The sequence below is a fragment of the Idiotropiscis lumnitzeri genome, chromosome 12, assembly GCF_059441095.1.
Source record: "Idiotropiscis lumnitzeri isolate Australia: NSW breed Sydney's pygmy pipehorse chromosome 12, RoL_Ilum_1.0, whole genome shotgun sequence".
Classification (NCBI taxonomy): domain Eukaryota; kingdom Metazoa; phylum Chordata; class Actinopteri; order Syngnathiformes; family Syngnathidae; genus Idiotropiscis; species Idiotropiscis lumnitzeri.
The window spans coordinates 4,352,956-4,371,040 of record NC_142402.1 but is presented as its reverse complement, the minus strand read 5'-3'; the positions used below and the strand labels follow the sequence as shown (position 1 = coordinate 4,371,040).

At 39.1% G+C, this 18,085-nt stretch overlaps 2 protein-coding genes across 2 annotated transcripts in view; both read right to left on the bottom strand.

Moving 5' to 3' along the window:
* The window catches only part of xkr4 (XK related 4), a 29,729-nt gene extending 24,909 nt beyond the window's left edge, over nt 1–4,820 (bottom strand). The window contains exon 1 of the mRNA XM_088311171.1: nt 3,633–4,820. Within this exon, the coding sequence (XP_088167297.1) occupies nt 3,633–4,327 (695 nt within the window). The 5' untranslated portion in view covers nt 4,328–4,820. The remainder of the gene's footprint in view (nt 1–3,632) is intronic.
* Nucleotides 4,821–6,310: 1,490 nt separating this feature from the next.
* rnf31 (ring finger protein 31) overlaps nt 6,311–18,085 on the bottom strand; it is a 38,057-nt gene continuing 26,282 nt past the window's right edge. Inside the window, exons 18-24 of the mRNA XM_088311838.1 lie at nt 17,795–17,909; nt 13,866–13,978; nt 13,622–13,732; nt 12,160–12,208; nt 10,541–10,637; nt 9,526–9,691; nt 6,311–9,459 (exon numbers count right to left, since the gene is read on the bottom strand). Of these exons, the coding sequence (XP_088167964.1) occupies nt 9,409–9,459; nt 9,526–9,691; nt 10,541–10,637; nt 12,160–12,208; nt 13,622–13,732; nt 13,866–13,978; nt 17,795–17,909 (702 nt within the window). The 3' untranslated portion in view covers nt 6,311–9,408. The remainder of the gene's footprint in view (nt 9,460–9,525; nt 9,692–10,540; nt 10,638–12,159; nt 12,209–13,621; nt 13,733–13,865; nt 13,979–17,794; nt 17,910–18,085) is intronic.

Genomic DNA, 18,085 nt, shown 5'->3' with positions numbered 1-18,085 from the left:
CCCGCCAGTATTTCAGGCTGACCCACGAAGGCCCAGTCCATCTCTCATCGGCCACAGCCAATCAACGTCGAGAACATAAGCAAAGCAGACATGCAGCCAAATGAAGAAAAACAATTCTAATAAAAACAACAGACACACACATGCACAGTGTGGTGATTGGTGACATAAAAATCAATAATGGACACATGCCATTGAGGTCTGTGGGAGTGAACAGTATACAACACTTTTTTATTTTATTTTTTATTTATTTGGCTGCGTGTGAGGTGTGCAGCACCCGCGTGTGATGTGGTAAGTCTGTTTTCGACGTCGTTTTGCTAACTAGGACCGACTGGGTGGGCCTAAAACACTGAGGACAACTCACAGACGGACGAAAGCACTGATGAATGCCCACCTCCGGCAATAACCAAACCGCAAAGAAGTAAGGGATCACTGTCATGGCAAAACGCAACATTTCTAATGTACACTGTTTCTAAATGTAATTATATAATCCTTTTTTGTTCAGATTTTATGAATATTGAACTGGTTGTAAACAGCATTAGAGCAGCAAGAAGTGTTGTTTTTTTAAAAACAATTTAAAACACGACATGCAAGCTCAAATGTCTACTTTTGTTAGTAAGGACTAATCTTATGTTGTATTCGCATGTATGAATGAAATGCAGAAATGTGAGTCAACCAGTGGTTGGACCTCATTAACAGAAGCTTCTCAAACCCCTTGTCAGGAAGTCTTTCTTCAAGGAGTGAACACCAAAAAAAAACAAGTTTAGTCACTTCCGCATAAACTACACACAACAAATTGATGGATAACTAGTTTTGGAATCAGAAGTCAAGAATACTGGTTTGTTCAACTATGATTTGAGTTACTGTAATAAGTAAATTAAGTGTAATTTTCTGTTTATGGATTGTTAGAGCAAAGTATGATTGTCAAGTGATTTCTTCAATCATTATTTATACCATCTTCATCAATACGATCGTTACATTAAGCATAAGAAAATGATAACACTGTTATCAATTGGATGTCTTGTGATTAATTATATTAAAACTACAGTCTGTCCGATATGTTTGTCATTGTGGATATATAGCTTGTACTACTGTAGAGCTTTACCATAACAGTCTAAGTGAATGAATGAGATAACAATAATCTTAACTCGCAATATGACGCGACACACCCTAAAAACTACGTCCACAATGTTCAACTCTGTTAAATCGATAAATCCACAACATTTTTCATAAATACTATATTATCTTTTTTAATTGCTGGAATTTTTTATATGGCACTTGCACTGGGGCTCAGTTTATTGTCCATGTGGCTCATAAAGTTATTTGGATAGAGATAAAACGTGTCAAGAGTCCATGGATTAATTTCACGTTTTTTTTTAATCCTGAATCCAGTTTCAGTGGCTCTCACAGTCTAATATTTGATAACTTTGGAAACGCCGCCGATTCATAATTTGCCCTTGTTTTTCCCCAAACACATCAGATTTTTCTAATGACAATAGTAATAAAAATAATAATAATCCAACCATCCCCGCTTGTAACAATAATAATAATAATATTATTAATAATATTAACAATAATAATAATAATAATAATAATAATAACTACATCTGCAAGCACAAGTATACATTATAGCCGGGACTTGTCACCAGCCAACGGCAGGGCACAAATGGACAAACAAGCAGGGGCAGCAGCTCATTGGGATGGACTTGAGTTTTGAAGAAGGAGGGTCAGCGGTCAAGTCCCGCTGTGGGCAAAAATGTTCTAATGTCCACAAGTTGTTAGAGATACTTGTCGGCTTGTTGGCCACTGGCCTTGCGCAAGGCCCTGTTCCTAACCTAAAGCACAAGTGGCGCAGCACTCTTTGCACGTCTCTTTCACTTTGGATCGCTTCTTGCGTGATCTGGTTCTCAGTACGGTGCGCAACACAAAAATTGTATATTTATAAACGATTTTTGTGTTCTGGTGTATAAATTGAATTTCCATCCATCATTTTTTTTTAATCACAGATGACTTGAGGGTGGAATGATTGCCAGGCAATTGCAAGACACATGTCAACAAAAACAAGCATTCAGGGTCACTTCCACACCTATGGCCCTATTTTTGCAGTCAGGCACATGTGCGCTTGGCGCACCTTCATATTCATGCCGAGACAAATATAGTATTCTGTGTTTGGCAATTTGACGCTACGCCTCACTAGGTGTTCCGATGGACTGAGTGTGTTTTTCTTTTTTCTTTTTTTGCACGCACCACACAATTTGGTGACAGAAAGTAGACCAGGAGAAACCAGGTCTAAGTTGTGGCACAGGTGTTGTCATTTGATCCAGGCACAAGCAGATTCGCCACAGATATGTGTGATGTATGTCATCATATTTCATTACGAATATAACAAAAGTGTACATCAAACCCTCCGAATCATTGTAGAAATCAATTTGATGAATGCACTATATTATCATCTATAATACATTTTCAAAAGCACCCCGTACAGCAGCACAACTATTCTGTGAATGGGGGAATACAAACATGTTTCATATTTATCTAGGAGAGACGAGGGCCTGATTTGAGTTGGATTTAAATACAGTATATGGATGATTTTCATATGCTCACTGAATTTTCTTTGGAAATCATTTAATTTTACTGATATGAGTGTTTCAATTATTGACAGCATCAATCAAAAGTAAATGTTTTAAAAAAATATTTGTTAACCCTTTAATGCCAAAATATGTTTACCAATTTGTGTTGCAAATTATCTTTCATGATTTGAAGATGCTAAATAAAATTTGGGGATATACTGAATGGGCTGTTCCTCCGACTGCTCTCGAGATCTTTTTCGTGAAAACTAATGCAAATGCCTTGTAGTGTCTTCAGAGTTCATTTTTTCCCATCTTATTCATTCAAGCTGTCTTTACCGTTAATGCCACTGTTGCTAGCCACATTATGTTGTAATATGCAATACACCAGAGGGATCTGTGATCTGACGTATCGGACGAGGCAGATTACAGTATTCACATAACAGCAGATTAAATGGTGTTATTTCTGAGATATGTATGAATTTGTGAAAACGTCTTTTCCATTATTAGGATTGTATAATGACCAGAGTGTCATGAGAGTAATGTATGCACCTGTTTCAATGTCTAGACAAGTAAATTGTTCAACTTAGATCATTTGGATGAAGCTGTTTATGTCCATATTGCCTTTACTATCAACTCCCACATATATATTGCTATATTTTAGTCCCAAGTAAGACAAGGGTTGAATATTTCATTCTATTTTCATTCGAGCCATTTAATAAAATGTGGGCGTGTCTAAAAACTGCAACCCATTACGATTCCATGAACCGTCTAGAGGTGTTCAGCAAGGTTCACAACTGGTCATGAGGTGTGTGTGACAATCAACTCCTGTGTCTGAGCCCAAAGTACAATGTATACAGCACCATTCGTTAAGGTTCCTTTACGTGAAAAGGGTGATCGAATAATATACCGTTTGCTCTGTGGTGGAGTCGAGGGGCAAAGATGGCAGCTGCGTGCCAACTGTCAAGCAGCGATATCGTTCTAGGACATTGTGATTCCAAAAAGACCAGGCGGTGTTGCGGTCACGTGTTCATTCCGCACAAGTGTACATCCACACACCCATCCTACCTCCAAATCTGGCCCAGCTGGAAGATGTGAATGAGGGACTGAGAGAACCACATACACAAGGAGTACGAGGCCGAGCGTTTCCGAGTCCGGCTGCCCATAGCGGTGCTGCTGGTGCTGTTGGTCGTAGTGTTCTTACTGGCGGTCGACGCCTGCCTCTGCGGCGTGGTCGAAGGATGCTGAGCGCTCACATCGCCGTGTGAGGCTGAGCCACTCAGCAGCTTATTGCCGTCCATGTGCGAGCAATCCGCGGCGGCTTCCGACGCGTCCTCCGTGCTGAAGTCGTGAACGAACCATCGGAAGCTAAAGAGCTGCACCGAGAAGGAACCCAGCACGACGAAGAAGAGTGTCAGGCCGAACCACCAGTAGTCTCGGTGCAGGTAATAGTCGACTGACAGCCACACGTCAGTGCCCACGTCGGCAACATACACAGCCACTGCGGCTACTATCCACAGGCAATCCCACAGCGTGTATTTCTGCTGCTCCCTGCCCAAGCGGAGGCACGCCGAGTTGGAGCCCCTGCCGCCGCAACATCGCGACTCTCCGTTAGCGAAGTCAACGTCCCCGGCGCACACGGAGTCGGGCTGGCCGCCGGGGTGGAGCCCTTGCACCGAGCCGGAGTGCTCCGAGTTCTGCAGGGGCGTGAAGGCCACGTCGCTCTTCTTCATCTTCAGGACCCCGTCCGATTTAGCAGCCATTATTGCGATTTTATATGAACACTAGTCTATTATTTCGCCCACCTTCTGAGCCTCTCCTCCACCCCTGCCTCCTCTCACCGTCGACACCCTTCTGCGCGTCTCCTCCTCTTCTGTCCTCCTCCTCCTCCTCCTTTCTGGGCAGGAGCAGCTCCGCTACACTGCCGGCAGGTCATAATCCACAATAATACCAAAAAATAAATAAATGAAGGAAGCCCGGACTGCGTACACGTTGCCTGCTTTGGTTCATATCACATCTTAAGTGGGCTTCTTTCGACGATCTTGCGCTGACATTTAACCCCGGGTTCTGCCGGCCCACGAAGGTGAAGATGAGGTGATGATGGATGGAGCGAGTGAAGCAGAGGAAGGCTTCACACTAGCTTCTTCAATGGCAGTGGCCAGAAACTATGACATCATCTCTCACTGACTCTCTCCCCCTCCACAGTTTGTGTGCTCACAGGAGCTTTGTTATAGAATGAAAAAAAGCCAAGTCGAAAAGCTGTAGCCATGGCAATGAAATCAAAGGCTCACTGTATGCACGCTGATGCTTGAATTAGCATTATAACAGCAACTGTTTGTAGATTTCCATAACATAGCGTCTCCCGGTGTGACCTTTGACTGCAACCATCTCACGTTGTCTATAATAGTTCTTTGTGGTAGTTAGTCTTTAAATATTCTCACATAAATATATATTGTCTTACGTATTTCAAAAAGGTGCTCTGTGATTGTCAGCTAAGTCCAAGGTGTCCAGTCGATATCGCAAAGAGGACAATTAAGCGGTCGAGATACCAGCTGAAATCCAAAATGGCACATCAATGAGTTGCAGGACTATTGATCTTTTCTTATATATGTGAACAGTGCACTTTAACAGTTGTGATAAAGCAACCATTTTGCTTCGTAAAACCCCCTGAAATCCCGTACACAGCAAGGTTAGATTCTTTCTGACAAGCTGTATTTATTTAATTAATTATGCATCATTTAAATGCTTTTGTTCAAGCTAACTTAATGTTCAATATACTGAAGCACCACCACAAGTGCCATTTTATGCTGGGGATTGAGTGGATGGAATCCGATTACACTGAGTGATGGATAATTGATAATGATCATAAATAATGAATGTTATTAAATGTTGGACAATTGCCGAGTTGGAATACGTGAATTGTTTCTTGTTAATGTATTCATGTGCCACCTGGAACACCAGTTGAGCCACCATATAAGTGTTTATAAGCAACATACTACATAAAAAAGGCAACAATAATTAATGCTAGTGCACAATTTCACCCCCATCACCCAAGCAGTGGATCCACATGAGGATAATCGCAGGGCACACACAAAGACAAGCAACCACACGCGCTCACAATCACACTGAGGGCCAATTTAGAGTGTTCCATCAGCCTACCATGCATGTTTTTGTAATGCGCTTAGAAACCGGAGTACCCGGAGAAAACCCACACAAGCATGGGGAGAACATGCAAACTCCATACCGGAAGGCCGGATCTGGAATCGAACTTTGCACCTCTGAACAATGAGAGGGACATGCTAACCAGTTGGTTGACGTGCCACCCGATAATGATGGAATTGAACAAATTCATTAAAGCACTGATGACAGCATCATCAACTTGTCTTGATGTCTACAATGATGACACATTACTTCCTTAAAAGAAACCGTGAATCATTTGGACATAATTTCACTTCTTTTTGTGATGTGCTCATAAATCTGAGTTACTGATCATTGATTTTGCATAAGACAAATGTTTGATTCTAATCAGTCGACATTCTCTGGAGTTGTCTGTTTTGGATACCGTTGCATGCTGCAGAAAAAAAAAACCCAAATGAAACAAAACGATGGAGGTTTACTAGCTGCATCTGTTCTTCAGCTCAAAGAATGTTTTCTGATGGCTCCTTCACATTATTTTTTAGGCTGATACCATCATACACTGAAAGCTGCATACTCCTAAAACAATATCACAATAAAATCCCAACAAATTACAGAGAAGCACATCAACTTTTATTTCAGTTATATGAACAAATACAATATACAGAACAATTAACTTGTTCCGCATGACAATAGACGCAAATAATAAGAGATAAGGACTTTTGCACAGCTTCCTTTTTATGTAGCTTAAGTTCAAAGTTTGATCTGTTGAAACATGGAAAACAGAACACATATTAAGTCATGAATAACACAAAAGAACATTTACCTTAACCAGTTTGTCAAGGGGAGTAAACTAATACTCAGCTATCTCCTGTTTTTGTTTTATGTAAAGTACTGAATTGCACAACAATATGGCATTAATTTAACATTATTCCATATGTAACTGGAGCAAAGTGCCAAAATAAACAAAAAGTGAAGTCAATGAATGGACGACTCTGAAACCCCTCTATCAGAAACAGATGGTTGTCACATTCATCAATTCGGTGTTCCCGAAACTACTGGATTAATTTGAGGTTAAAATTGAAATTAAATTTGATGTTTAGTTTCAATGTCAATCACAAGTTAGTCCAGGAACAGACTCTCAAATCCCACATGAAAAGCATTTTTGTTCTTACACACAAGATGCAGCTAGTGTTTGTTTGTTGGGATTGTATTAAGACATCTGATTACCACATGACAAACCAACGATATACAGAGAAGCCTACCCGCGGTTTAACACCTGCACATTCAGCAATTTTTTTTTCTTCCAATATTTTACTTTTTTTGTCTTTTTCCAAAAGCCCCCAAAATGGGATCAGTTATACACAGATTTTTGCTATTTGGGGGCTGGCCAAATCCTGATACCCCACAAAAAGCGGGGGATACCCCACTTTACCTTCCCCTTTTCTTTTTGATACAACTTGTGATAGGGACGACTCATGCTTGTCCTGAATTTGCCCTTAATTATTGTGCCAAAGCTGCACTGGCCACAGCAGTGATAGAAGGTGCATTTAAAAGGCCTACTGATGTTAAAGAAGCTCCGCCACCACTTTCTTAGTCTTTGCAATGTTAAACTGTAGAAGGCTGGTGCTGCAGCAGTCCATTAAGTTCTTGATCATCCACTAATAATCCTTCTCCTGACCTCCCTTAGTGATGTACTAAGAGTACATCGAATGAATAAGAAGGGGGACAAAAAGGTACCCTGTGGGGCATCCCTGCTGCTTGAAGTCTTTGCAGAAAAATAGTCCAGTATTCTGCGAGCCAGACCAGCGCTGTTTCAACCCTCGTGAATCTCAACTTGGTACCGAGCAGCTGCGGAGAGATGGTGATGACGCTCAAGAAGTTTGTAGAACATGAAGATCATCACTAGTGTCCAAATATGTGAAATTACAGCTTCATCCAGCCCGATGTGAGGCTGAGAGGCAAATTGGGGAATCCATGGACAGTTGTTCACAAGTGAGTACAGTGGGAAATCCTCGTAACAGCTTTTCCAAACATACGAATGCATTAGGAATGCATTTTATTTCAAATCCAAACTTGAATAAAAATGTGTTAATAAAAAAATCCCATCATAATTATAGTTTCTTCTACCCAGAAAATGATGGGGGGAAAAAAAACTGCGTTTGGTAATCAATTGTTCCCCCCAAAAAATAATGTACATTTTTCTCCAACATTTACTAATCTTACAGAAGATTTTGCGTTTGCCAGTGAATTACATTGTTGTATTATCACGGTTAATGTTTGGCATTTGTGTTAAACATATTCCACAGGAATTGACATTCTCAATACAACAATTAAATTTGAAAATGTAACCGTATCAAAAGCACCAGATATGAATCTGTTCAACATAAATCAACCATCATTAGTGGAATGCAACTTCACATTAATCTCACCACAACAGTATATGTGAGGCCGGAGGCCATTAATGCAAATTAATACAGGCCATAAATCATCAGTGAATTCTGTATAAATCGATTCCGATTCCCAACATATGCGCATATCAAATAAAAACATGCACCTGCATGCAATATTCTAATAACCTGTTTAATATCATACATTTAATCACGCAAGTCAGTGACAAATGTGTGAGAAATGATGGATGTCACACTGTGACAATGTAATTAGAAATCATAGCCTGCATAAATTGTGAGGTAGCTGCACGCCATTTATAGCTGCAGAATATTAATGTTGCCATACATTCATTTTTTTTACTTCCTTTTTTATGTCTTTAGATACCGTCTCATTTTTTAACAACTGCTTGTTATTCCAGTGCATAATGTGGGATATATTCGCAAATGCTGCGGTACAAATGTTGTCATTGAAATGGTGATATCAAACCATTCTAATGATTAACCCGTTAGCTTTAATTTGAATTAGTCAACTAAGGATTTTTTCTCCTTCCTGGCACCACAGGACACAACACAAAATGTGATTATCTACTAATTAATTTGGCCTTTCTCTTCACCAGGGTGCTTCCACTCTGAATCCAAATGAAGAAAATATTAAGTGCAACAAATGGCAGGAAATTGAAGGTGGTTTATCATACATATTTTCTTAACATTAAATGAATTGCAGATGATTGAGTGATCTCTGAATCCAATAAATATAACATTCATTTTCTTTCATTTCTTCTGTCCAGGGTTGTGCTATTTTAACATTTCTTTAACTAAATGACTTTTTCATTTCATCTGCTTAATTACGGTACATCAGTAGTTTCGCAATACTGTTGTAAAACATGCGTGGTTGAGAAATTACATTATCTACAGACTTGTCTGGTTTGATTAGCCAAGTATCATATTATCATCTTTCTAAAATAATGGCCCAAGTGTTTTTATACTCATTTTTCGTGAAGACACACAAAAAATGAACCAAATACTGATGATGTCATTTATTTATTTTAATTTGGGATTTAGCTGATTTCAGCAGAGGAGACCAGCTTCCTGAACAGATGTTAAAGCAAAAACAATTTTTCTTTTGCTAAAATGATTGAGGCCATTATTTTAAGAGGGTGATGCTATGAACGTTGCTTTAAAAAAATTGACATCCTCTCAGCTAATGTGAAATTACACTTTGATTCTTCTACTGTCTAAATAGCACACAAAACACACCAACTCAGAACACATACAAATCTAACATTCTGTGTATACAGTATGAGCGATGGTGTTGGGCACTATTTCTTGCGTGGGACCTTGTCACCCAGCGGGACCTCATCCATTAGTTTCTGCAGATAAATCACAGATGTTGGTGGATGCACTCAGCTAGCTCCCAACTACACCAACACGCTCACCTCAAGCAGTCTGCTGTAGTAGTTGAATCCATCCTCTGCATCCCTGTGGGTGTCATCCACCTTGTACCTCCTGCAGGCCAGCAGCAGTTCATTGGAGCTGTAGAGTCGGGCTGGGTCGATGGAGTAGCTGTTGATCAAGCTGACCAGGTACTCTCGATAATGCTTCCTGGATAGGACCACACCATCACAAAAGTACATGAAAGCCATTGTATTTGAGATGGATGGCTGGGAACATTTTTGCACAAAAGAGGATCAGCAGTGGCGGGGTGGGCATTTCACACCCAGGCCTTCAGTGAAGTCTTACTTAGTCTGACTTAAATAAATATCCCTCATAAGACCATCATTTATAACACCACGACTGAGGAAATAATATACAGACACACACATACGGACTACTGGCTCACGAGAGCTAGCTTCTCTTGAAAGGTTCGTCTTCCAAGTAGAACTGCAATAAAATCTACTCTTTTCCCTCCGTCGGCCATTAAAAAAAGCAAGAATATATTTTAGATTTTCTAACGCTCGCTGGTCAAGACTCTTGTTGATTCTGCATTGCGCTGCCCTCTCACAAGTGAATATAGAATCGCAGGACATTCGCACCTTCAACGTGAGGCTAGAAGGTCTATCTAAGAGCCCGTTCGCTCACACGGCACAGCCGCACGCACGGTTGATTCTGAAGGTCTGGGATGAATAGTATGTGCCACTGGCATTATAAAAGTTGCCTTGCAACATAAGACAGCTGAATTCTGATTGGATAAAAACTCTCACTGAAAAATATACCCACCACTGGGGCTCAGTACAGACTGACAGCAGTGAGCAGATAAAACTCACGTAAACTTTATGTGAGCTTTTAAAAAAGAGAGTTGAAATAAATTAATGTATACCACCCCGCACTAAATGATGCAGCAAAAAGTTGTGATCAACCAGCACAAAACATTTTCTAGAGTTCCAGTGAGGAATAAGCGGTGTGGCTCTATGAGCAGCAAAAATAATGTCGAAACAAACGATGATGTCATACTCGCAGAGTCCAGCGTGTCCAGTTTGGGTCTGCGCTCCACAAGCTGAGTCAGGCTGCTGGCCTCCATCATCCTTCTGCTCAATCACGCCACACAGCCCTTGGACAGAGAGCAAGAGGAGAGACGAAGGGTGTGTATTACAATGTCCGGAATCAATGACTACTTATGACGATCAAAGATATATAGTGTTTGCTTCCAAATTGATGAACAACCTTTCCCAAATGTCTGGATATGCTTGACTGTTCCCTTCTGGAAACAGCAGGAATTGCAAACTCCAGTATTTATTTATTTATTTTACATTTCTGTTGTTGTTAGAAGTTACATGAGGCTCAGTTGTTTACGGTTTCTTATAGGGATGAATGATTTTGCAAAAATAAGCTAACACCCCCCACAATAGTGCGATTACAAAAGTGCGGTCCTTTTAATTAATCTGTATGACAACAAAACTATAAAATATGTATTATACATGAATGTTTTGGGTTAAGGTAAGATTATTATCAATTTAAATTAGCATAGGTAACTTACTAAAAACATTGACTTTGCATGCAGTCTTTTAAACATTCACTATGAAAACTTTGCAAAATTCTCATGTCACAAGTGTGGCATAAACACAAATCAGAAAATCTTAAGTAATATTCCAACAATAATGCAAATTAATCTGTGCCGTTATCACGTCAACATTTTTCTTGAAACAATATAAAGGTGGACTGCACTTCTTAAGCAATGAACTTCTGTAGACACAATCCAACATTCAGGAAAGCACTTTTGACCTTCTGAATAATTTAAGGGCTGATTTGGAATGAGTCATGCCGGATCACTGAAGACAAAACCCCTTTCAACTCTGCACTTCCTTGCATCTGGGTCATTTCACTACATGATGACAATTGGTGCTGGCCTCTTGCAGGAAGAGTTTTTGGCTGTGCTGTCCTAAGATTTAAATGCAAAGTTACGCGGCATGAACAGATACATTCAATTGACACGTACTACGGGCATGTTAAAGCCAATAAAACATGTTTTCTATGCGGTTGCCGTCTTACCCAAAATTATTCAATGGATTTCTTTTCCATAACGGTTTGGTACTATAACGGAAGGAAAGTGAATTACATCAAAGGACTTTCATTTTTTTTTTTGTACACATGTTTTTGGGTGTGAATAGTGTTGTGAAAAAAAAATGTAAAACAGGAACTACTGCTAATCAAGAACTTCAAATTTGAACAAATCCGATATATTCTTGTGAAGAGCTACGCTATATCCCAAATGAGAGATTTCTCTTAACTCCCCAACAATGGCACACTGATATATACGTGAACATATATTAAATTAAAAATACCTTCTCACCAATACCAAAAGCCAAAAGTGCTTTTTCAGGGTTGTGTCGCAACTGAATCTGAGCCATGCAACCGCCCAATTTTTCATTACTGCACCTTCACATTGTGCAATGTCTGATGCACACATTGGTTCCCTACACTCGTTTGGGATCTGTGTTCGCCATAAACAACGACACCAATAACAACAACAAAAAAAATTAAATGGTATGAATACACATATTTCCAACTTTCCATTGCACACAATGCGTGTTTAATATATTCGCTTTCATCTTTCACTGAGTAGGTTCACCTACCTGTCTGTGTTCCAGGAGGGGCCTCAGTATTGTATGCAACGCCATTGTTCTGCCATTCACAGAGAAAAAAACAAAACATTTGTAAATTACTTTTTAATAAAACTTAGTAACTATTTGAATAGCTCAAATGTTTTCATCTATTTTTTTTTTAGTTGTGACCACCCAAAACAAAACAGTTTTTTTTTTTTTTTTTTTTACAGGAGAAGGCAGTCATACTTTTTGTTTTTACTTTCTTCTGTTTGGAGACATTTACATTATGACGTACGCCTTTTATATTTTTAAGGACTGACTAAGTGTTAAAGGGATCATCCAGCCAGGTTGGTCCATTTTTTTAATAACGAGCTCAATTTATGTATTCTTTTATCAGGAGAATGATATTACCTTGTATTTTTTATCTATATTTGTTTTGGAGAAATGACCATGGCCTCCTCCCCTCATTTCATGTCTGGGTTGTCCATTCAAAGTCCTTATAAATACGTCGCTAATAATATCAAAATAACGTCCCAAAAATGTATGTGGACATCTCCGCTTAGGTCCAACCATTGAAAACATCCAAAAACGATCCACCTTTACATGGATGACTTAAAAATGAATGAGCAGCTAACATGCAACTCCTGTCATGTCTTGTCTGTTTTCTTTAACAAGTCACCAAAATATGCAAAACAAGGCATTCTGAGAGACTTTGTAAGGTTAATTGTTCGTAGGTCGTTTTCTATTACAATTCAATTCCAAAGCGTTGGCTTGACCTACTTTTTCCAACAAAGGCAACTTGAGGCTATGCCTACGCCACTCATCTGAAAATGATGCGACCAATGCGGCCACACTCAGCTGTGAAGTCGGCCTCCTCGCTGGAGCATTGGTGCTCTGAGTTTTTCAAAATCTGTCTCAGCTCACATTTGATGTCAATAAACCCAAAATAATGCGCAGAATGCTTTTATATTTTCAGTTTGAATTGGACAAGAGAAGTAATATGCATTTGAATTTCTGTGACGATCGGTCGCCATTTTGGACAACAGAACTGACAAACCAAACAATATTGACTGTGACGGAACAAATAAGGCGCCCGTACCAACTTGTCATAAATCTAACCTTAAAAAAACTCTTAAATCACTAGAGTCTTTTTAGGAGGGGTGAATTTGTAATGACGTAATTTTTAAATGCATACCAAATATATAAGTGCCAATGTGGTTACGTTTCGGCTCCCCATTGTTTTAGTGCCTCCACAGAATGTCCTGTAAGATAAATGTCCACCACGGGAGCTATTGCCAATGAAAGCTGTTTTACTCATTCATCCACTGACCATGATGTGAGCGATATCATACGTCCACTTTGTCCATTGTGTTATTTTATAATATTTTTGTCTCTAGTTGTGTGTAACACTTTGAATATCACAACAAAATAATGGAAAACCAGTTATCTTTTGCATTGAAAATCCAACAAGAAAACACAAGAAATCAGACACCTCCAATAAAGCTTGGAGTCTAGAGGGTTCCCAGTCTCTCAAATAGAAGAGACAGTCCCTGGGGTGATGAGCATGTAGTCCAGATACAGTACACTCATCCACGGCGCAAGTCTAGCAGGAGAAAGACAAAAGGGGTAGTATTTAGTAATATTAGGGGGGAAAAATTACGCCCGGCTCTTTGTTTGGTATTTATCGTAATTTTTCAGTACAAAACTTAGAGAACATGAGGATTTTGCAAACTTACAGTATGGAATGGGTTGTTGCAACCACTGCAAAACTGGTAACGACACTGAGAACAGCAGAAGTGCATGCAGCCTCCTTTAGACAGCGCATATTGGAAGCGACAGTTGGGACAGGCTGAAAGAGAATCATGTGAAAGGAAAACATATGAACCTGATTTCCAATCAAATGGGTTGTATTGACAGATCGTTATAATTATTAATTGATAGAATGTTCACAAAAGGCATGTGTTGGAGTCTTTAAATTGTGTAAGAGAGGCTGACAGTACTGTATATTGTGCTAATTATGTGCTCGGATAATTCTCCCTTATTTGCTCCGACACAACCCCATCACAAGCCGAAAAATCATTAAAGCAGGAAAACATTCTGAGAAGACAATTACGCAGAAGGTTTTCCTTCATGTGCTTTCTAATGAACAACAGTTACATCTTCTCTTGCAAGACTCTCTTTGCTATGGACCACAAAAAAATGCTGGCAGCTTACTGTGGTACTTTAAGTTTAGTCACACAATCTAAAACATCAGCTTTTTTCTACATGAAAAGAATAGTTTACATTTAGAAACAAAATATGAATTGGGCAAATATGCATAAAATATTATAAAAAAATATTAATATTGAATTAAGAACATGCAAGGATTCCTACATTATTGAAAGTGGTTTTCGAATGTTCTCTGTAATAGTAGTACATCCTCATTTATCCGCGAACTAGTGTAAAGACAGGATGGGTGTTAGGAATTTTGGAATTATATATCCATGTTAATTAAGTTATGTTGGGTCTTAAGTCTTGAAGCAAAGGCAGCAAAAAAGGTTTTCACGATCATCAGAGGACGCACTTAATTCAGGCTTGACTTGCTCACTACCGAAACAAGATTGGGAGAAATGTCTTTTGGCAAAACAAGTCAGTCATGTGTGAACGGAGTGCAAACGCCTACGTTTAACACCTACAATATAATTGGAAATGCTGCCGCAAGACTTCGAGCCTCCAAAAACGATGACCAGAGCGCATCTCATTTCATCACATCACTTCACTTTATTGAAATTTCCCTTGTAGGTCGATTTGGTTTGCAGCAGGGTCACACTGACAAGCGTACAACAAAACAATCACATCGGTCCCTGCAGCCATTCAAACAGGTTTTACAATTGAGTTTAAGATCCTACAGACGGTTTGTAAAGCCCTTAATGGTCAGACTCCTGACTATATTTCAGAGGTGCTTGCACCATATCAGCCTGTCTTTGTATACGAGTCTAGATTTACTATATACAAGCAAATTGCCCAACACAGCCATTACTGCTTAAATAGCTGGCACCACAGTTGAGTACATCCCAAGTTTATGAGGTGGCAGTCTCTCATCTAGAAGTACTTTGGAACCAAAAATTCAGGACTACAGTCTTGTTGCTCTATAAAAAAAGAAAAGGAAAAAAAAAAAAGGAAAGATGCTTTTGTTTTTCCGACTGTCAAGGTTCAGAGCATCCCAACACCAGGAGATTAGGAGGTGCAGCAGGTGTGTGTGTGTCTCTCTCTCTCTCTCCTCCCATATCCCCCCTCTCCAAAATAAGCATATTATGTTGCATTTAATTTGAGCAAAGGGATGAACTTCAATAAATATAGCCATCTCTCCAGTGCGACCTCAGCCCATGCTTGCTCATCTGTGAATTTGCCTCATGTGACAACAAGAGTGTGACCAAGGTTCCAGTACAATGCACTCCCAGCATGCTTTGCAGCATGTTGGGATGTTAATAGCATTTAAAATGCATGTTTTGTGTCAATTATATTTCTTTATTTATCTTATTTTATTGTTTCATTATTTGCGAGCTATTGAGTTTGCTGCTGTGCAATAAGTTTAGTTGTTATGTGACAGTGTCATCCACGACAGTGTGTTAACAAATGTAACTTTGTAACACTAAAACAACGTCCATTTTAGGACGCTAACATATTGTAGCGTCTACTATGGATTAAAGAGGCATTAGTCAGTGAACTCCCGTTTATCAACCAAAACAGTGTGTGTATATCGACAGCGTAGGAGAAAAATCTCGCTCATCTCTCTCGCAAACGAAGTGATGCGTTCAAGAACTGGGAAGTACCACACTCAAAGTAGTAGAACATGACACATTTGCAACAAGCCCTCATTGGCATCACATAACAATAGATTGTCGCAATATACCATATAATATTGTTTTTGTACTTAACAAAAAATATGTTCCAAAAATACTGAAAGATTTTTTGTTGCTGTCGCATTGATAGTGTAGAGTAGACCAATTCACCACTCTGAAATTATCCGTACTAGTGAAGAAAAACAAATCGTTTCGGATAAAATTAAAAACCAATACAAATGTTTATTTCATTTTTCTTATGCACAGTGCATTTTCCTAATTTACTTCTCTGATATCAGTATGTCTACATTTAAACAAATGCTTGGTGCCCAAGGAGAGTGATTTTTTTTTGTATTTAGACATAGTGTCATAGTATTAGTGCATCTCTGCATAGTGTTTAGTTTTGGTTTAATTTTAAAATGAACTAAACAATTACAGCCCAAAATTTTAAGGCCACAATATTGCATTATTTTCATGCTCGCTTACTTTTTTGTCAATACCAAAGTGTGCTTTGCTCGTACGGAATTTAAGATTGTTGTAGGCACGGGCATGTCATATGTACCTATTTTGCAGATCTACGGTTCCCAGATAATGCATGATCACCTGAGCAGAATTTGCAAAAAATAAGATTTTACTTGTTTTGAATAATGACTTGACTTTGGCAACAAATTTCATTATACGTATAAAACAATTTAAGGTCATGTCATTGATTTGAGCGTAATATGTCATGATACCAGTTTTACTTGAGTACAACAGCTGTACAAAGTAAATGGTTAGAGAACATAAAATTAAAAACAATTGGGCATCAACCACCAGCCGATTAGGTCGGCCCCAGATGCGTAGCCACTTGTCATCAAGTTAGAATTCTTGTTTGCCTCAAGGGCCCACAGAAATGTATGACATTTGATGTTCACCAGGGCACATAAATACCTCTGATGATTTGAGAAATAGGATTGTTTCTCTCCATGCAGACGACCCGTGCTAAATGAAGACATTCGAAAACCGAGCTGAAGCAGGTTGCCGAAGGTGCAACTGTATCAAGTCAATATGCATGGCTGTTATCCCAGGTGAAAACCAATTGTGACGCTGGACCGCAAGAGAGCTCACAAACAGTTTCCTGAAGAAGGCAGATGCTCCAAAACAACTACTGTATTTTAATAATGGAAATTTGGCTTATTACAAATATAATTTAAAAAGTAATAAGTAGTCAAACAGCTCATTTTTACATGTAATTTATGAATTCCAGGTCTAAAAGGATTAAAGCAATCCTTGGTAAAAGGTATTTTTTTCCGAACTGGATACTTGGCATCTTTTCTTGGCAATACGATTGTGCTCATTCCGAATATTGACACAAGGGCTGTGTCTTGAGTCATTTTCAGTAGACTCTAAATCTATACTGCTGTACAAGCTGTAAACTGAAATATGCACCGAAAACATCAAATTCTATAATATTGTCCCTTGAGAAGTTACAGTATAATTTTATGTCTCATAAAGGATCCAAGATATGTTGATTAGTTCTGGTCTTAGGTCTAATAATTGCCCTCTATGCTCTTTGTCAGCACTCTGAGAAGAATCATCTCTAACCTGGCCTTTTCAATTTGTTTGGATGTATTCTCTTTTGAGGGGGCAATTTTCTGAAATGTTCTTTAAACTGCTGAGTACTATCTATCGTTCCTTTTTGATTAGGAGCTCCAATAAGCTTGGAATTGAGGTTAAAGGTCAAACTGATGCATCTTTATATAAATAAGGTCTCAGCTTTCTATAACTTTACTGAGGATCAGTTACCATGATGATGATGATGTCTGTAAGAATAGTGTTAGTGTCTTTGTGTTTGTGACACGCACTAATGCCGTTGTCTCGTAAGTAGCCAGCCAGACCCTGTTTCTGATACTCCGGATCATTCTCTCTCTTCCAGGACTGGTATTGTTCACAGGATAAACCAGCATGCTGAGATTCCCACTGCACACAGGAAACAGAAACAGGAAAAATAAAAATGAAGTCTAGGAACTGTTCCTACAAGCGTGATGAGGTTCTTTTGTCCGCAAATCAGTAATAGGAAAGTGAGTGCTGAACTGCCTAAGCTGTTATTACAACTGCTTCATGTCTGATTCCTACATAAATGTGACTGTTTGTCA